Below are 20,141 nucleotides of genomic sequence, written 5' to 3'. Positions count from 1 at the left end.
GTTATACAGACGACCATATCTTAAAAAGCAGTATATCTTCGAACACGACACTCATTACCAAATGCAATGAGGCTTCGACAAACAAAGGTCGGACGGACAGGTCTTTAAATACGATTCAACAAAACTACCATCAATTTTCTTTCAAGAAATATGACCCTAGTTCATACAAAATACTTTCCTTTCATAGCAATAATAATTACAACGCAATTTACCAATGGCGACTTGAAGGAGTGTGCTATTTACTCGTGTTGTTTGCTAAAGTTATTGATGGTTTTACGTTCAAAAACAATTTGCAAAATTATGATTCATAAATTCTGTCACCCTAAGGCACACAAATATTTGCGCCGGCACTAATACATACTATTACGCAGGTTTAAAAATGAATTACAATAATACCAAACATAATTCTCTTCTTTTGTTGGAAGTTTCATTCTTTTACCGGTTTTAATCTACGAAAATGGGCATTTATTTACAAAGAGGGTTAAGGATATTAATCTGCGAAATATAGGAGACGTTGACCTCGCGCAAAAAGAAACAATTTTGACGGCGTCTTAGCCATAAATTGGCAATGTTCCAACGAAATTCGCAGCCTCGATTGTATTGTTTTCTATCCCTTGATTTTCCCCTGCCTTCTAAATATTAATATTACTCTTTGGACGTTATTACAAAGTATGAACATGCACGACCACACTTTGTACCATATTTTGACAAGTTCTGAAATATTATAACTTTCAAAAGTTCTTGATAATTTCCAGAAAATGAAAAGCCCTGACCTAAATTGATAAACTATCGACAAGTGTCTCGAAATAATTTCGAACCCGTATCAAAAACAACTTATATAGGACACGGATACACCTTCTGCTTGTGACAAGCGAGGTGAAAGATTGTTGCCAATAATAATTACTATTCAGGAAGGAGGAAAATTGGCTTACATGGAACTTTAATTATTGAACTCCATTATGTACCAATATGCAACGCGTTAAGTCACGATTGGAGTGTAACATCTTAATTCTAAATTGGCATACTCAAGACTACATATTAAGTGGCTCACATGAGAAACATCAACAATTAATTACAAGACGCCCCAATTTTATTTCGCTCGACCTGAGTTGAATATTAAAGCAAAATTTTTTGGAGAATAAAGACATAAATCTATTGAAGGTACGATTTAAATAAATTTAAGTCATAAAAATACAGGAGTTTAGATTTTAGAAAGAGTAATTTTTTTTGTTTGTAGCATGAATAATTATCCTGTTTCAACAGTTCCAGAAAAATAAAATTCTTTTCGCAACAGTTATTTAAAAAATCGTTCCATTAGGTTAATAAGTATCTTTTTTTGCTTTTATAAATGTTTCATCATTGACCAAATGAGATTGATTCGCAATAATTAAAAGATATTTTTTTAATTAGATTTTTTTCGAAATTTATTTAAGAAAACAGTGTTTATTGCAATAGGTACATACATGCGTTTTGCCTGTTTTAAGTTTAGGTAAGTGCGTATTACTTTTTTTATCAAACTCAAATATTACAATTATTTAAAAAAAAATGTGTAATTAGAGAACGTTATTTAATAAAATAGCCATATTTTTACGAGTATAGCTCACCATAAAAATCGGAAATTCATCTTTTACAGGCCATTATAAAATAGTTAATAGTTTCAAACTTTAGAGATACCTACTCGTACACAAAGGATCAAAGCTTTGTTTCACTATCCGCTAGTGGTTGATCTTGTTTTCGACAAAAATCGACGAAGAGTAAAGCAGATTAATCGATACTATCATCAAAAGTTAAAATTAGTGAACATAAGTCAATAGGCCACTTGTTTCCCGCAACAAAGTTTTCGTTTTTTATAACTATGTATTCTATTAAATAAAACAACATGATACGACAAAAATATTTATCCAAGGTGCATGCAGTTGAGACATGAAAGAAAGAAGCACAACTCAGATACAATTTACCTCAAAATAACAACGACGGACATTGGTGTTCAGATTTATTTTCAGTTTTCACGGTACCTGAAAAACGCTCAACAGGCGGAAAATATTAAAGATCACTTTACCAAAAATAGTTCTAAATTTTAAAAGTGACTCGCATTTATTATGTGTCTCTTTAATAAAATTCACTCCACAATGAGTGGCCGGAGGTTATAACCAATTATTATTGATTGAAAGGGCTCGTAATGCCTGCAGACGACACAGATTGTAACATGAGTTAAACTTATTGTGCTCCATTTAGGAAACTTTTCAGTTTGAATAATTTGGAAGCAATGTATCGATTGTTATTTTTGTTTCTGCTTTAAAAAGCGACTAAATTTGAAATGCTTTATTATTTGGATCCTAAAGCTAGACAAATATCCTGACACCTAATAGTCCCTTCATAAAACTCTTAATATCTTGTGATAACATCATGTTAAAGCACACTAAATCGTGTGACTTGCTGTACGTTATGCTTGATTGTCTTCTGTCTTAAAAACCTGATCTGTCTATCTCATCTCGAAAATTTCCTTTAATTACCATTTTTCACTTCGTAAACGTTTTGGTGAAATTATTTTTTTTTCAGGCCAGCACTTTGCATTAATACATTTGAAATGCCTTCAATAATGTATAAAGGATGTAAGGAATGAAACGCGTATCCAAAACCAGGATATTACGGAATAAAATTAATGCGAAAACGTTTCATTTCCAGGTTATCTGGAACAAGGACTTTTGGTAACGAATTCCCGAAAACTTCGCGCACATTATTTCCAAACAAAGCTTTGGAGGAGCGACTTTTTGGCGTTGATACCAACGGATGTGGCCTATATCTGGTGGCCCCCTTACGAGTGCAACATTAAAGTGCCGTGTCCTATAATTGTGAGACTGAATCGACTGTTTAAATTGCCGCGACTATGGGAATGGTTCGAGCGGACAGAAACCGATACAAATTATCCAAACGTTTTTAGAATCTGTAAAGTAGTTTTAGCAATTCTTGTGCTTATACATTGGAACGCGTGCCTCTATTTCGCCATAAGCTACGCGATTGGATTCGGCATCGACAATTGGGTCTACAACTTGGATGGACCGAAGAATTCCACGTTGGCTAGACAGTATATTTACAGCTTTTACTGGTCAACACTCACTTTAACGACCATCGGGGAAACTCCAGTGCCTGAAAACGATGCGGAATATCTCTTCGTCGTCGCTGACTTCCTGGCGGGTGTTTTGATCTTCGCCACTATCGTAGGCAAGTACTTACAGAAAAAAGATTTAATTAATATACCAATAGACTTTGGCATGAAAATGCAGTATTTAACAAATTCAGAACACGGATTAAGAAACTAAGAATTCCGAATTTCAAACAGAGCATGATGATGTCAGAATTCCGGATTCTAACATGTTTGTTAGTTTAAAACTTAATATTAGAATATATGCCAGACTCCAAACTTTTAAAGTCAGAGTGTAAATTTGCAATGCAAACATTCAAATGACCATAGGTACTTTTGTACTAAAAGAAAACAATATTTTTTCACTGAAGTAAGTACTTATATTTCACTAATTACATACGTAATTTTGCCTGTTGTCTGCTTACATGACAGTAGATTAATTTATTTTCACTAACTAAGATGTATGATTTTCAATGACCTTTTATCCTAATTTTCTTCTGGCACCATATTTCTCTTTTACTACAATACTACTACTTTGTGACAACTAACACGACATGATATGACCTTTTCAGCGTTGTCTAATCATGTGTGAAATGAAAATACAACGATAATACAAAAGTAGAACACAAAACAAATGAAGAACTGAAACATAAAAGAAGTGGCAAACTAGGTTGCGTTTTATTATTATTATCTTTTCCTTTTCATTTCACATACGAGCGAAAATTGTGTAATCTGTCTATCTTCTGTCATTCGTATTTACTGATAAAGTAACGAATTATTAAATTTATCTTCATTTAGGTACAGCAGTCACATCTGCTGTATAATTTTTATAATTTCCTGAATTAATAATAAAAGAATTGTCCATGAGAATCATAAAAAGTGAATTACATTTCTTTTAAATGGATTTTACAACTAAAAGTTAAAAAAACTAAATATGTGTAGCATAAGTAGCTTAATAACTTGTTTCGGGAACACTTGACATAAATAATAATAAATGTATAAATAAAAAAACAAATGTTGAAAAACTTCATTAATAACACTTTGTCAAAATGTATTTCTTATAAACTCAGCCAAGATGAAGATAAAACTTTTAACAGTTCCGTTGGAAAAGCATGCCAAACTAATTTATCACCTTTACTTTGAAGCTCCGAATATGTAAATGTATTTTTCTCTATTCGGGCAGACAAACACAAGCTAGACAACTGTGAAATCATAACTTCAAATATAAACAATATACACATTCAAATTTATTGTTGATGTTGACTTTAGAATTGCCTTGAATAGGAAATTTAGACGTAAGTCAAAGGAAAGCTTTACCAAATGTGAAATGTGAGAGTTCAGTGATTCCTAATAATAAAATACATGCAAAATTGGAGTTTTTTTACCAACACTGCAAACTGTGAGCAATGTCAATACTCCAGTTTCTATTTACTTCACCATAATTCCGTTGAGAGCCCCCATACCTGCAAATCCTCTTAGCTTAGATTTGCGAAACTATTCTAATAACTAAACAATGGTTTCTAAATCCCGAACAATCACCAACTGTGTTTAATATTAGAGACATGACTTTTGCATGCTCATAAAGCATGTTTGACTAAAAGTTGGAAGCATATCAATTAATCTTGTACCGATCCATGTCTACAACTTTAATTAATTAAGTTGAGTTGAAGTAAATAAGACATTTTTGGTTGTAGGTAATATCGGTTCGATGATATCCAACATGAATGTGGCCCGTGTCGATTTCCAAAACCGTATGGATGGAGTTAAGCAGTACATGGCCTTCAGAAAAGTGGGTCGCGAACTGGAAGCTAGGGTAATTCGTTGGTTCGCATATACATGGGCAGAAAGCGGAGCTTTGGACGAAGAACGCGTCCTATCGGCTCTACCAGATAAATTGAAAGCGGAAATTGCTATTAGAGTACACTTAGAAACACTTCGAAAAGTAAGGATATTTCAGGATTGCGAGCCTGGATTACTGGAGGCTCTCGTGCTCAAATTACGCCTGCAGGTAGGCCTATGATTTATGTAATATTTCGGTCGCCTTCAGTTTGTTTACACGAAAACGAGACCATCCTTTTTTCCTCGTTTATATTTATGAGGTTTACGAACTTAATACTCATATCGTTAATGCCAACGAATAAAATTCTTACTTAATCGACGAAAAGTTAACACAAAAAACGCACATCGTTTAAGTTTTTAAATTTGAATTTTCTCGGTAGAAAATTTTATAATCAAAAATTCAACAAGTATAGCAAATTTTCTAAGGTCAAAGTAAAACAAGATAGAAAGCAGAATTATACCGGGTGGCTAGAAAAAAACAAATCTTGTTTAAGTGTTCCTATCTCTGTAACGTTTTGAGATAGCGATTTCAGTTTTTGTTTTTTTTAAACAACAGATTGAAAATTATATATGCCAAATTATTTTGACGTTGACCATACTTTTAAACATTCTACCATCCTGTATAGTGCATTCTACTTTTAAACATGTTGTATAGGATTGCCATTTTGTAAATTCACAACGGCAAATCTTTCAAATAATTCCCGTCTTCTTTCAACATACGTTTTTTATTTTACAATTTATGAAAAAATTAATGAGATGCCATTTTTAGCCAAAAAATTAAGTTAATTAGCGCAAAATGTCACTTAACTAATTATATTTACTAAGTAACAACTGACTGCAAACACAACTTCATTTGTTTTATTTGTTTTAACAAAAGAATACATCGATTATTAATTTATCAATGAGATTAAAAAATCGCCACTTCCTTTATTTTTTAAAATAAATATTTGTAACTTGACAAAAATAACACTAGCCAACAACCATTTTGTGACTGAGAAGAAAACAGTTATTTTTTTAAAGTTAGGCATTTTAAGATATCATATGTAAGTATGTTCGACAAAATCGCCGAAAAACGAAACACTTAAAATTCATTTCCTCCATTCTCATTAAAAAAAATTCCCCCAAATTTGGGTGCCGTTAGTGACGGGCAAGGGGAAAGGTTCCACCAAGATATATTGACGATGGAAAAGAGGGACCAAGGGAGATGGGATCCAGCCATGATGGGAGATTACTGCTGGTTCCTAATAAGGGAAGTTAAAACACCCTACAAAAGAAAATCAGCTTTTGCAAAAAACTCATCTACAACAGATTTATGTTAGAATCTTATACATCTTTCAACATTGTTCTTGTTTAGTGAATAAATTAATTTCTTTCGTCGTCTATTTAATTAATTTCTATTTGAAATGAACAATTTTTACGATAAAATTTGAGAAAAATATTCTCCTGTAACTTAAAATCTGTACGTGATGGAGAGTTTTTCTTATCGAATTCGTAATTAGGGATGTTAATGTACCCTGATACACGTGTCAATAGATCAATCACATTAAAAAAAATTGTTGAGTAGTGTAATGTTTAATCTATTGCCTCTTTAGAAAGCAAAAATTGAAATTACTATCTCAAAGCATTCCGAAGATATAAAATAATTATTAAACCGAATTCGTTTATTTTTCTAACCACCCGATATTGAAATACACTTACAATTCACTTCTTAATAAAAATAATTCGATATTAAAGCAGAAAGTTTCACCTATCTAAAGCAAATTGCCATTCATTGAAAAACATTACAAACAAAATTTCAATTATTCAATCACATTTTTTTCTTAAACAACACTGAAGCCTCTTGGTAAAATATCTTTTTTAACTTAGAAATTATTAATTTGTGAAAACAGACACTTTAAACATTTATCTATAGTAAAGAAAGGGAAAATTTTACAGCAAAGTCAAAGTTAAAAAAAAAGTTTAAAACGTAATGTTATTGGAAATCGCGATTCTGAACATTTAAGTAAAAGTTTCATTGCCTATAATATAGTATGAGCAATATGTAAACCTACTAAGTTATTACTAGTACTACCTATCTAAAGATTTATTGAGTATTTACTCTTATTTCTCCGTAGTCTAATCTACTTATTATTAAAATGATTTCTGGTTACAATTTTATTGCAGTGCTAAAAGATAAAGTTTTTTCTTTGCATTCCTTCCTTTGCTTGATTTGAATCTTTCGTTAAATCTGGAGCAACCAAATTCGCATTTTCAGGTGTTTTCTCCGGGTGATTACATTTGCCGCAAAGGCGACGTGGGCAAAGAGATGTATATCGTCAAAAGGGGTCGATTACAGGTGGTGGCCGACGACGGTGTAAACGTATTAGCGACATTAGGCGCAGGATCGGTGTTTGGAGAAGTAAGTGTATTGGATATTGCCGGAAATCGGACCGGAAATAGAAGAACGGCTAATGTCCGGTCGTTAGGCTATTCGGACTTATTCTGTTTAGCCAAGGACGACCTCTTAGTCGCACTGGCGGATTATCCAGAGGTTGGTTTAGATCGAATCGGATCCCAAAGGAAGTATTTCTAAAAACGTATTTTTCCAGGCAAGAGCAACGTTAACCGAGCGAGGATGTCAGCTTTTGCGAAAGGATGGTCTACTGGATGAAGATGTGTTCAAAAAGGCCAAAGAAACTCAGGATTCGGTGCTCGATAGCATCAAAAAATTAGAGAATACTGTAGAAATATTACAAACACGCCTCGCTAGACTTCTTGCCGAATTCAGCGCCAGTCAGGCGAAGCTGAAGCAGCGCCTCACCCGCTTGGAACTCAGGTAATTTATCAAAGAATCAGCACAAGTGCCCAATTAAATACAACAATCTATTTGTGTCTCGACTGACCACTAGGGAAAGCATTACCCAAGCTATTTCTCAAATACAGCACTCCACGTTTAATTAACATTTGAATATTTCTATTGGCCACAAACTGTTATGGGACCTAAAAGGGACGCGGTACGGAATACACACACAGGGTGAATTGATTCTAACAATTTCAAATAGAAATTCTTGGAGTTGTTTTTTTACATAATATGTATTAACAAATACTAAATGTTTAAAGTATAGGTGCCTGTAGTCATGTACGAATTTATCAAAGATTTTATTAATAATAGTATATACATACAGGCTAAGTCACTTAGAATAAAGATCCTGACCGCTTTTTAGACGCAACCCAAAATACGTTCTCACAGTCAACTTTGCTTCTTGTGCATTTGAAAAATTTAGTTTATTAAATTTAAATCAAAGTAATTGTTGATATGTCATTAGTTAAATTTGACAGTGTCAAAAATTCCATTTTCATTTTCTCTTGAATTCAAAATGTACTCAAAAGATGAAAAAACTGACATGATTTTGACAAAAGGAGAATGCCACAAAATGTTGTGTCTGAATCTGTACCATCAAAGGTAGACCGTAGGGTTCCAATTTATAAAAATTGTCAAAGCTATCACAGGTATCTATGTTTATATCTTTGAAAAATTTCAAACAGAACATTAATTAACGCATAGTGGTATCTGAGAATGTATTTTGGGTTGCGTCTGAAAATCGATTAGGGTCTTTATGTATATAACAAAAAAATGAATTAAAACTACAACAATATTTTAAAGAAAATTAACTCCACTACTCTTCTCTTTCTGTCCTGAAACAAAGTTGTAAAGAAATTATAAAAGAAACAATTGATTGAATTGAATTTCCTACAATGAAGTAATTCTTTTATTCTTAAAAGTTTATTAGGTTTTGAACACTTTCAATATAAAGCAAACAGAAATACTGTGATATGAAACCACAAGACAGAATTACATAATAATTCAAATACTACACAAGTCCACGTTCACCATTTTTTACGCCCTTTACAATCGTACAATTAAACAACCCTCCGATTCGCCTGATATGACGTCAAGATGCTACCATGTGATTGGCTACGGGATAGTGTCTTGATGTGTCCAAACATAAACTTTTACCAAAAATTCATTTTTATTTAAGGTGACAATGGAATTCAATTTGCCATTATTAATCGATTTAGAAAAGGCGAAATAAAATTTAACTCAAGACTAAACAAATCCCAATTAAGTTGTTAGTTACTTTACGTTTCCAAACATCAAATTAATCGCGAACTAAAATTTAAAATTAAAAAAATTAAAATGTGAAATTTGTTTAAAACAAAAATGTGGTTAAGGCTACACCATTGTTTCTTGCAACTCGAACTCAAATGTAGCGAGGTTCGCCGGACAATAACAATTTTTTAATCCTTATTTTAATCCTATGGCGAGTAAGTAGAAAAGATTTCCTTTTTTTGGTTATTTGTGTTTCTTAATTATTCAAATTGTAGGAACTGCCACTAACAAAGAAATATACAATAATTATGTTGGAATAAAAATTTACTATATACACTTGATCTGATTAATATATTAATTTATTAATATATTAATATGTATTATTTGTACAATTTTGGACGTAATATCTGACTATCGTTGACTCTTCTCAAAACTTCTAAGTTGGTCGAGTGTATTATCACACGTAGCCCCTGATTCCATTTCAGAACCAGAAAGCCTGAACTTTCGGACTAGCCGACTCAATGTTCAGGATTATAACTTCATACAAAGAAAACCAGATAATAAAACGACGTCGAGGGCATTATACTTTCAAATTTCATATTTATGTACAGAGCGATTTATTTTCTCTTTGGCTTAATATAAATGGCACTATTGAGGATCTTTTATAATCCTCAATATGCCTATATATCTTTTTTAATATAAATCCACGTATGGCTCCCTAGTTACTCCAAATCTGTTTTATAGCAAGTCGGAACGTGAACAAGACAACACACCTGAGACTTTAGAAGTTCCTACAGGACGTCGAAGAGTGCATTCATTTGAAGAAGAAAGGATATTTACAGTAAGGAAAAAATTAGAAAATGTCCCGTTCAGTAGTAGACATAAAACTATGTAATGATATAAACGTTGATTAAAAGTAATGTACATAAATTTTAAATTTAATCAAGGCTAACCAAATATTCAAATGCTTTACAAACTACTATTGACGATAGCGAAAACAATTTTATATTTTGTCAGTTTTTTAACTGAAGTAGACGTTAAGTGTTTCTAAAGGTAGGAAACTAAACTGCTTTAAAAATACTTATTTTTTCTACATTTACAACAGCAAGAGTGATGATTGTGTCGTAACATATACAAATTAAATGTATTTCCGACATTTTGGTTAATTTTTATTTTTATTATTCTTATAGAAATTTCTTTACAAACCCAACGACACAAACACTGTTGCAACGAGTATACACTTAAAAGTATGTGATGTAATATAGAATTAAATAAAATGAGTTTTTTGTACGTTGTTCTATGACATACCTAACAGGTCACAAATTCGCAGTTTTTTTTTTCTTTTTATTAAAAATATTAAAAAAAAAAAACGCAAGTAGGGTACATACAAATTTTTGGAGCATATGTTTAAGATAAATAAGTACAAACCCACATCTTCCAACAATACCAAAAAATCGTGTATAGAATACATTTTTAAATCACCGATATACCTAACTGTTTAACGAAAAGTATCCAAAAATTTATTTCAAGTAGATACTGATCATGAATCATTAAACAGATAAACAGAATTTTTCAAACATTTTTTTATCATTAAATTAAATCATTTTTAAATTCATTTAGTTACCATTCAAGAAAATATTGAATCAGTGTGAAAATGTCTTAAAATCTACAATAAATAAAAGGTAATACATACAACAATAAATTTAGTACGTAAAAAAAATAATACAAAATTGTTCTACTTTTTCGTCTTACACAATTGGCAATCACTTTGTTGGAAGAATAAATATTAAATTTATATCATTGTGTGAACTTAAATTTAATCAAAAAATGCTGTAAGAAATAATAAGTGTAATGATGTTTTAAAAGATTTTGGCAATTCAAAAACATTTAATTTGCTCTTTAATAAAATTTACATATCCTAAAATCAATAATTAATGTTTAGATAAATTTAATTCTCTGGTCTAACAACCCTAAAATTAAAAAAAAATAAGTAAATGATAAAAATTTTGGTGAATAATTCAAAATCACACATTCATCTTTCATTTTTCGTATGGAGCACAAGTATCCATATAATTATAGTAGTTAGTCTTTAAAGAAAATTAAACTACTCGCTGTATAATGTGTTATATGAAACTCAGGTAATAGAAATATTAATTACTCCTATTATTTAACTACTATAGTTTCAATCAAAAATGCAATTTTATCTTCTAAAATAGACAAATAAATAAGACATAGTGTAGAATCAAGAAGCTAATTCTGTTTTTTTTTTGTTGAAATATAGTTTTGGAAATCGTTTCTAGAATAAATGTAGAAGATCGAATAAAAATTCGTTTCAACTTATAAAATCAAATTTAGAGGGCGATACACGTAACGTATAAAAGATAGAAGCACAAAATTACTTTATAATCGCTGCTATAGACATATCTATTTTCTTAAATGTTCATAAGTATTTTATATAAAGTTTGTTTCTTTAAAAAAGGTATAGACAAATACCTAATTTATCAGAGCCTTATTATAATTGTGATAATCCAATATTTGTATTAAATGTACATACTGTTAATGATAAAGCTTTAAATAGGTATGAAAAAAATTTGATTTGTATTATAACAGACGTATTTTCTAAAAGTAATTTTAAGTAACATTTCTTATAATCTGTTAGTAAATAATCGGTAGCAAATTAAAATATTAAAACTTAAAAATCATTGTAAAAATGGAAACATGTAATTTAAAAATGATGTAAAAAATACTAATAAAGGTTAAAAATTGGTCTTGTGCACAGTTTTGTCTTATCCCTAGTTTCCTCATTTTTGTCTGTCGTTAAGCTGTCTTGTTGTCAGTTGAACATTGTCAAATTGTGTAACTGTATGTCAATATGAGAAATTGTCAAATAATGTGGCCAAAATTAACGTGAAGTAATAATGTTCCAAAATTAAAAGTCTTTCTAAAAATGCCTCCCTCCATCACCGTCGCTTTTAAGAAAATATTTGTTTAATTGATGGAGTGTTCCGGAATATGTCGCATTTGTGGAAACAGCATAGTTTGTAAAGATGGAAACATGTGCACACTTGGCGAACACCTCTTAAAAAACCACCCCGAAATATCCATGACCCATTTTGTTATGGAAAATTGTGAAGACGTATCCAACAGTAAAACCAGTAACAAAAGTAAGCAAAACGTAATTGTAAAATCACGTCCAAACTATAGATTTTTTTCAGCAAGTGCAGTACTGAAAAAAACATCCGAGCTTTTAAAAGGATGCAAAACCAATGGTAACAACAAAAGGAATAAAAATCTTTACAAAACAACTGGTACGTCCAACTTTTTTAAATTATGATAAAAACTGATTTTTAGTCGAGTCCTGGCGTCCCGGTTCTAAATCGATCCAATGTCCCAAATGTGGAAATACCGACCAACCTTACATAAGAAAACAGAGAAATAAAGTGAGCTATCACATTGGTCCAAAATTCCACCGAGTTTATTTTTTTAGGTTGCTTACAATTCATTGGGAGCATTTTTCCTGTTAGGGTGTTGGCCATTGTGTTTCTTACCAATGTTGATGTGCGGAGGCACAAATACGATTATTTGTTGTCGAAAATGTGGCTACTGCTTTGGGACTTATGATAAAAAGAAGGGAAAACTCATTCCTTCCACAAAGGACGTCAAAGTGGAAACCCCAAATGTTTGCTAGTCGAATATGAAATATTTGTTAAACGTAGTTGTAAGTTTAAAATTTGTTGTAACGACATTGTTGCGTTTAATAAATATTTTATTTATTTTAATAAGTTCTTTTCTTCCTCATTTCGGCACGAATAGTATCTATAATAGTTAAAGTTAAATAGAATAGAAAACATAATAATAAAGAATGGTGAATATTATGAAATAGTTCTAATTTGTATGTTCTTGCTCCTAAATTCAGTTAAAAGAATTAATGAATAAAGCCCACAAATATGTTAATAATTGTAGAAGTGGGGTTCTTCTACAACAAAAATGCAAAACAAAAGATCAAAAATTCCACCCGTTATATTCTTTTCTCAGGCTTTACCATTAATGGTATTTTTGAATTCATTGTCTATAAATCAAAATTTTACTTAATAATTATGGTTCTAATGGTTTGGAATTATAATTTTGTTCAGAATAGTCGTAGTCTTTAAAAAATTAATTACTTGAAAAAGACTGACGTTGAATTGACTTTGACAATGTCCATCAAATGAAAACCGAATCCAAAATATGTCCAAGTAATGAATGAAAACCCCAATGTAAAGAATGAAGAGAGTCCTCAAGAAATTTTCGAAGCAGTGTCGGCTTTAGTAAATGAGTTAATCAACACACATCCTGTAAGTTCCCAAACTGTATCTAGTGCTAGTGCACCATCAACAAGTAATCCAACCCCAAAAAATGCAAAAGCAAATGTGCAAGCCTCCACAGTCCGACATGAAAGAACTCCCCAACTCCCGCAAGTCTATTCTAGGCAATCGAACCTTTTACCGACATACGAAATATTCAGAACTTCGACACAATTCGCCGAATCGCAAAGTGATGTCGCCGTTGAACAATATTTGGCCCGTCTACATGCAGCTAAGACAAGACCACCAGCACCATCACCATCACCCCCCTGTATGCCCCCGAGCTACTCCACGGTAATAAAGCAAGGACGTCCCTCGCTAGATATAAGAAGAGATGTCAGGTCTATGGAAATGCAGCATATCAGTCCCTTCTCAAGAATCCCTCCGCCCTCTTATAACCAAATCCATCGTGACTGGTCTAGGGAAATAAGTAACAATTCTTGTATGATTGTGGCAACATGTGACGTTTGTTGCTATATGTATTTCATTTTTCAGCTGAAGAAATATTACTAGGGCCAGACCCTATATACATATGGTGCTCGCACTGTGCAACTGTTGTTATCACAGTTACACAAGCTCAACGCTCAAAATTTACACATATTACAGCTGCGGCGTTATGTCTTTTTGGTTGTTGGCCTTGCGCGATGTTACCCTATTGCATGAATTCATGCAAAAATATTTACCATTATTGTCCAGACTGTAATTACTTATTCGGGATGTATAGACCGTGGTGATGTACTTTCATAGTGTTTAGAATAATAATTCTAGAAGTGAAAAAGTTTTTTATTTTTAAAAAATATGTTGTAGATTGTTTGAAGTTAAAAAAAATATTTATTTAATATTTAAATAAATATTCGGTATTCTATAACTTAATAAACTTTAATTAATCATATATTTAGAACAAAATCAAGGACAATAAAGTATTGCTTGAGGAAAATGTTGTAGATTGTTTAAAGTTAAAAAAAATATTTTATTTTAAAATCTTGCAATAACGTGTAACTAACTTTGATGAAAAAAAAATCATAAACGTAGAAACAGTTCATTAAAAATACATGAGCAATTATCATCCAATCTTTAGGACTAATATAAATCGTAAAAACAAAAAATTCAATATTCGGTATTCTATAACTTAATAAACTTTAATTAATCATGTATTTAGAACAAAATCAAGGACAATAAAGTATTGCTTGAGGAAAATGTTGTAGATTGTTTAAAGTTAAAAAAAAATATTTTATTTAATAAAAAATATTTTATTTTAAAATCTTGCAATAACGTGTAACTAACTTTGATGAAAAAAACTCATAAACGTAGAAACAGTTTATTAAAAATACATGAGCAATTATCATCCAATCTTTATGACTAATATAAATCGTAAAAACAAAAAATTCAATATCCGGTATTCTGTAACTTAATAAACTTTAATTAATTATATATTTAGAACAAAATCAAGGACAATAAAGTATTGCCTAAGAAAAACTTAAACTAACTCATGTTACTTTAAAAAGGAAAACATTCTGATCACAGCGAGTATTAGAAGAATAAGGCCACAGCGTTAAAGATACAAAAATAGAAGTTCCAAAAATGCCGGTCTAAGCCACTTGATTTTCAATTCCCCTTGTAGGATCAAATTTAAGGAGATTGGGATTTGCAGTAATTCCCAACTCATTTTTGGCGGATTCAGCACCTTCAAGTATCCTAGTTAAATGAAATTGTTGCAAATTTTCAGTATGCAAAGGACATCTAAAAAAGTTATTTCAAAAACACTTAATACAAACAAACTACAAACTTTTACCGGCCAGCACCAAAGTGTGTATAATCATTTACAGCTTGACCACACACATAACACATTCTAGCCCCACAAGGACAAGTCATTTTATTACAGCCTGATTCTTTGTAAAATTGTTTAGAGCACTTCCAGCACTTCCTGTAATTACACAAGTTATCCAAATAATAAGCAAAATATTATATAAAACTCGAGAAGAAAATGGGCTATTACCTCAGTAGTGCTTCAGTCATTTTATTTTCTATGAATGTTCTCATTTTAACATCTTCGTCATATTCGATTTCGTTGCATCTTTTAGGTACATGAGACCTATGGCGACATAAGCGACATGTTTCGGCCATACATTCGACATTAGCACACTTAAAAATTTTATCTCCTTCATCGGGAATCATACAAAAATCGCAAAATGGACAGGTTTCTAAACCGTCAATGTTAGCATTGCGAATTTCTTCAATCTGCTTTCTGTGCCATACACCTTGGAACACTTTCCGATCCAAAACCATCTAAATAATAAATTAACAAAAGTTAATTATTGAGAAAATATACACACGTGCAAAGTCGAATAATCAAATTCTGAGTCACAATCTGCAAGGCATGGGAATCTCGTTTCCTCCTTCCCAATTACGTTTTCAGCCCCCGATTTTACACAATCTTTGCAAAAAATACAACCCTTGATGCAAAAATAACATTCTTCTGGGATTAAATTATCGTCAAAGCAGCAAGCACAAGTTTGTAAAAGTCCTTGCAATCTTGCTTCCTCCAATGCAAGTCGATACTTATCATCTTTTTGTTTCAATACTTGTCTAATCTGTTTTTCGTGTTTAATAAAAGCAACCTAAAACTAAATTTTGAGAAAAACAATCCCGAGCAAAAAATCTAATAACCTCTTTTAATAACTCGATATTTTTGCACTCGTTTAGTTCAGTGACTGTTCTAGGATGTCTAAATGCTTTGGTCAAAGTTTTTAATTTGTGACAGGTTTTAACCAAATTTTTATCAAAATGATCAAAAATCTTTGCAATTTCTCTTTTACGTAAAAATAAAAATTGATTGTACAAAAAATTTAATGCAAACGCAACATCATTCTCATTAGCTTCTGCTAAAGGAGATTTCCGATTAGGATTTGTGAAAATTTCAACTGGATTGGGGATTTCTTTGAGATAAGCGTCAACTGAAAAGTTGGTCTCATACAGTGCCACACCAACTGCCAACTCCTTATTCCTGCAAAAACAATGAAATGTAATTAAGGAATATGTAATTATCATTGGAACTACTTCAAATATTCCTGCATGGTGGGATAATTGTTTTCTTGAATGGCGTTTTCAATAAACTGTTCCAACTCTCCTGCAGGTCTATTGACTAAAACTCTTGCTTGGTTTCTCAAATAAATTGGATCAGCATTAGGCAACATTTGTTTAAGGTGCTCCCAAACATCTAATGGGTCTTTATCCAGTTTAACGTAATCGGCTACAAAACAACTCATAACACAAATCATTTGTAAATTAAGGAAAAATATTACTTTTCGATAAGTCTTCTACAACTTCGTCAAAATCAAAATAATCGTACTTTTGACAGAAATGTGTTAAGTAGTTTGGACAAATATCAGGAAATAGCATTGACAGTCTATCAAAGTACTGACTGAATTTACTGTTACCCATTTGAGGGGTGACTCCAGCAGCACCTCCTCCAAGAGTAGAGTCCCCTGACTCTACTAAAAGATTAATCATTTCCTCTAAATTTTCTTCAGGGGTTAATGGATTATTCTCCAGAACAATAGTAATGGCATTATCAATTTGTTGTTCTGATACATGAGAATCATCAAAGATTTGACTCAACTGTTGCTTGTATTCACAAGCCATGATTGTAAACTAAAATACAGAAAAGTAAGAAACCGCAATTCTAATCAAGTGGAGTATGGAAGCACCTCCCAGATAAATATTAGCAATAGGTGGATATTTTAAAATAGGTTAGAAAAACGAGTTACTATTCTCTTTTCTCACATCAAGATCACAAACAATTAAACAACATGCTCAGAAGCTCAATATCAAAACTACGCAATGTGGAACATGTAGTAAAAACAATGGCATGTGCAAAAAATGGGGAAATCCCTTAGATAAGCATTTTTTTACAAGTACAACTTTTCTGATGCACATTCATAATCATGGATTAATTAATAGATCCATAAGTTGATCGGCATGTTCAAATACTTACAAAAATTTGAAAAAAAACTTGAAAACCACAACAAATAAAAAGTTAACCTTCCACCGCCATCACATTCTTACCGGCTTTCAGCACAAATTTGCTGATCTCGAAGTTTCATAATACCGAATTTGAGCAAAAATAGTAACTTGGTTAGACAACCAGTAATACTTACAATATTATCCGAAAACTAGAATGCTGCTTAAAAACACACAAAATACTAATATTAACAATAAAACACGTCTTTGTTAGTTTGTTATAAAAAACCATTGATGCTTTATTGCAAAAACTCTTACATACTTATGTATTTCATTTCAAATTAAAATTTTTTGTTGGATCAAATTTAAGCTTATTAGGGTTTTTATCAACTCCCAATGTAGTTTTTGCAGCTTGTGCTCTTTGTATAACGTTATTAAAATGAAACTGGTCCAAATTTTCAGTATAAAGTGGACACCTAAAACAATAGTAAGACAAATTTGTGTTAGTTACTTAATTACTTAGGTCTTACCTTCCACTACCAAAATGGGAGTAGTCTTGCACAGCCACACCACAAACGTAGCACATTTTAGCCCCACAAAGACAAGTCATTTTATTGCAGCCAGATTCTTTATAAAACTTTTTTGAGCATTTCCAGCATGTCCTATAAAACAATAAGACTTAAATTCACTATTTTGCAACCACTCTTAATTTGTACCTAAGAAGAGCTTCAGACATTTCATTTTCTATGTACGTCCTCATTTTAACATCTTCGTCGTACTCAATTTCAGAGCATTTTAAAGGTATATGAGCTACATGACGGCATTCTCGGCACGACTCTTTCATACACTCGATGTTTCCACATTTAAATATCTTATCACCTTCTTTTGGCACCATTGAAAAATCGCAAAACGGACAAGTTTCTAATCCGTCTATATTGGCACTTTTTATTTCTTCAATTTGCTTCCTCTGACACAATCGTTTAAAAACTTTATCATGCAAAACCATTTTTAAAACAGAATAGTTAAACTCAGAAGGACAATCAGCCAGACACGGGAATTTTGTTCGTCCCTCTCCGATCACATGTTCCGCACCCAATTTTACACAATTTTTGCAAAAACTACAATTTTTATCACAAAATAAGCATTCTTCAGGAATGAGCTCCTCGTCAAAGCAACAAAGACAAGTTTTAAGCAATCCGTATTTCCTGGCTTCCTCTAAAGCCTTACGATATGTATCATTCTTCATCTTCACGTACCGCCTGATAGATGTTTCATGTTTCAAAAAAGCAATCTAAAATAATTTATTAAAAGCTTAGAAACCAAAACGGTACATTCTATTGTACTTCTTGTAACAATTTAACATTAAAACATTCATTATTCTGTTCGATGTACTTTCGTGGTTTTCTAAAATCTCGAGGTAAAATCGTCAGTTTATTGCATGTTTTAATTAAATGTTTGCCATAGTTGTTAAAAATTTTTTGAATTTGATTTTGTCGTAAATACGGAAACTGATTATAAAGAAAGTTAAGGGCGAACTCTTCATCACTTTTGCTAGATCCGCTGTCAGCTAAGATGGCTTCTCGTTCAGGATCTGTAAAAAATTCTACTGGATTTGGAATTATTTTCAAGTAATTGGCCACAGTAAATTTTTCAGTATATACAGAAATATCCTCTAATTTCTCTTGCTTTCTAAAAATTATATAAAAACACTCTTGTTGCTGTAATTTTGTACAACCTTAAATAATCCTGCAAGGTGGGATAATCGTTTTTTTCAATAGCATTTTTTAAAAATTCTTCGTAGTCTTCTAAGGGTCTTTTAGCCAATACTCGTGCTTGATTTCTCAAATACGTCGGATCGGCATTAGGTAACATTTCTTTAAGATCCTCCCACATATCTAGAGGATCCACCTCCCGTTTTACATAGTCAACTAAAACAATTGAAATTTTATCTATAACATTCCTTGAAATACATATTTACTTTCGGACAATTCATTAACAATTTCATCAAAATTCAAAGCGGGATTTCTTTTTACAAAACAATCCAAAAATTTAGGGCAAATGTCGGGAAAGAGAGTCAACAATGAGTTAGTCTCCGTTTTAGTTAAACCATACGTGGTATGAGCAAAACCCACAGCTCCTTCTTCATTTTCATCTAAAACTACATTTATTTTTAATTTCACCTGCGCAACAGTTAAAACATAAAAAATATTCGATTAGATTTTTTGATATGCATAGTATGCATTTAATACACAATATGTCAAATAATGTTTTTATTATTCCACTTACTATTAGCATAATTGTTTGTAAAATATGTATTAATTGCTCCTGATGAGCTTTCTCCTTTTTTCGATAAGCAGGAATCCCCGGATTCTAATAATAGATCTGTCATAATCTCTATTTGATTTTCAAATGGTGCAATATTGTTATCAGAATTATTTAACACAATATCAATCACTTCATCAATTTGTTTTTCACTTATTGAACTTCCTTGAAATATAGACACAAGTCTTTCTTTGTAATCGTTAACCTGCTCCATGATATAAAATATCAAGACAGAAACAAACACAGGAAATCACACTGTCAAGAATTACTACTTAACAAGTTAACACAGCTATTGGATAACATATCATTGCGAATACTATCTTATCAGTACATGTAGTCATTTTTTCTGGAAATCTTCATTCAAGAGTTGTAAATGTGCAACAAAAAGATTTTTATATTAAAAATGTTATTAAAATACAGGACGAGTCATATATTTATGTCTACT

At 31.6% G+C, this 20,141-nt stretch overlaps 5 protein-coding genes across 8 annotated transcripts in view; 3 read left to right on the top strand and 2 right to left on the bottom strand.

Annotated features, from left to right (window-relative positions):
- The window catches only part of LOC123014362 (cyclic nucleotide-gated cation channel subunit A), a 42,534-nt gene extending 30,800 nt beyond the window's left edge, over nucleotides 1-11,734 (top strand). For both annotated transcript variants that reach the window (XM_044413426.1, XM_044413429.1), the window contains 5 exons: nucleotides 2,686-3,222; nucleotides 4,837-5,150; nucleotides 7,236-7,511; nucleotides 7,570-7,796; nucleotides 9,816-11,734. In XM_044413426.1, coding sequence (XP_044269361.1) covers nucleotides 2,686-3,222; nucleotides 4,837-5,150; nucleotides 7,236-7,511; nucleotides 7,570-7,796; nucleotides 9,816-9,966 — 1,505 coding nt within the window. In that variant the 3' untranslated portion in view covers nucleotides 9,967-11,734. The remainder of the gene's footprint in view (nucleotides 1-2,685; nucleotides 3,223-4,836; nucleotides 5,151-7,235; nucleotides 7,512-7,569; nucleotides 7,797-9,815) is intronic.
- A 198-nt stretch (nucleotides 11,735-11,932) lies between these two features.
- LOC123014778 lies at nucleotides 11,933-12,783 on the top strand. 2 transcript variants are annotated; one of them, XM_044414052.1, is made up of 4 exons: nucleotides 11,933-12,235; nucleotides 12,287-12,379; nucleotides 12,423-12,511; nucleotides 12,559-12,783. In XM_044414052.1, the coding sequence occupies exons 1-4, from the start codon at nucleotides 12,067-12,069 to the stop codon at nucleotides 12,757-12,759; spliced, it is 552 nt and encodes a 183-aa protein (XP_044269987.1). In that variant the 5' UTR covers nucleotides 11,933-12,066; the 3' UTR covers nucleotides 12,760-12,783. The 2 variants fall into 2 exon arrangements, with proteins under 2 accessions (XP_044269987.1, XP_044269986.1); XM_044414051.1 differs by having other exon boundaries at nucleotides 11,933-12,379.
- A 477-nt stretch (nucleotides 12,784-13,260) lies between these two features.
- LOC123014729 lies at nucleotides 13,261-14,184 on the top strand. The gene is made up of 2 exons (XM_044413979.1): nucleotides 13,261-13,856; nucleotides 13,910-14,184. The coding sequence occupies exons 1-2, from the start codon at nucleotides 13,310-13,312 to the stop codon at nucleotides 14,146-14,148; spliced, it is 786 nt and encodes a 261-aa protein (XP_044269914.1). The 5' UTR covers nucleotides 13,261-13,309; the 3' UTR covers nucleotides 14,149-14,184.
- Nucleotides 14,185-14,718: 534 nt separating this feature from the next.
- LOC123014499 lies at nucleotides 14,719-17,510 on the bottom strand. Of its 2 annotated transcripts, none has more exons than XM_044413650.1 (8): nucleotides 17,409-17,510; nucleotides 16,717-17,065; nucleotides 16,472-16,664; nucleotides 16,082-16,418; nucleotides 15,748-16,032; nucleotides 15,411-15,700; nucleotides 15,207-15,338; nucleotides 14,719-15,154 (listed from the first exon to the last, which is right to left on the bottom strand). In XM_044413650.1, exons 2-8 carry the CDS (start codon nucleotides 17,054-17,056, stop codon nucleotides 15,004-15,006), a joined length of 1,728 nt encoding a protein of 575 aa, XP_044269585.1. In that variant the 5' UTR covers nucleotides 17,057-17,065; nucleotides 17,409-17,510; the 3' UTR covers nucleotides 14,719-15,003. The 2 variants fall into 2 exon arrangements, with proteins under 2 accessions (XP_044269585.1, XP_044269586.1); XM_044413651.1 differs by lacking the exon at nucleotides 17,409-17,510 and adding an exon at nucleotides 17,122-17,381.
- A 134-nt stretch (nucleotides 17,511-17,644) lies between these two features.
- LOC123014762 (E3 ubiquitin-protein ligase RNF216-like) lies at nucleotides 17,645-19,985 on the bottom strand. The gene is made up of 7 exons (XM_044414024.1): nucleotides 19,661-19,985; nucleotides 19,353-19,532; nucleotides 19,110-19,302; nucleotides 18,718-19,063; nucleotides 18,091-18,665; nucleotides 17,905-18,036; nucleotides 17,645-17,850 (listed from the first exon to the last, which is right to left on the bottom strand). The coding sequence occupies exons 1-7, from the start codon at nucleotides 19,908-19,910 to the stop codon at nucleotides 17,706-17,708; spliced, it is 1,821 nt and encodes a 606-aa protein (XP_044269959.1). The 5' UTR covers nucleotides 19,911-19,985; the 3' UTR covers nucleotides 17,645-17,705.
- Between the last annotated feature and the right edge of the window lie 156 nt (nucleotides 19,986-20,141).

The sequence above is a fragment of the Tribolium madens genome, unplaced genomic scaffold (genome assembly GCF_015345945.1).
Source record: "Tribolium madens isolate multiple individuals breed KSU strain unplaced genomic scaffold, Tmad_KSU_1.1 Scaffold_97;HRSCAF=244;Tcas5.2_LG3a, whole genome shotgun sequence".
Classification (NCBI taxonomy): Eukaryota; Metazoa; Arthropoda; class Insecta; order Coleoptera; family Tenebrionidae; genus Tribolium; species Tribolium madens.
This window is presented reverse-complemented; position numbering and strand designations above follow the sequence as displayed.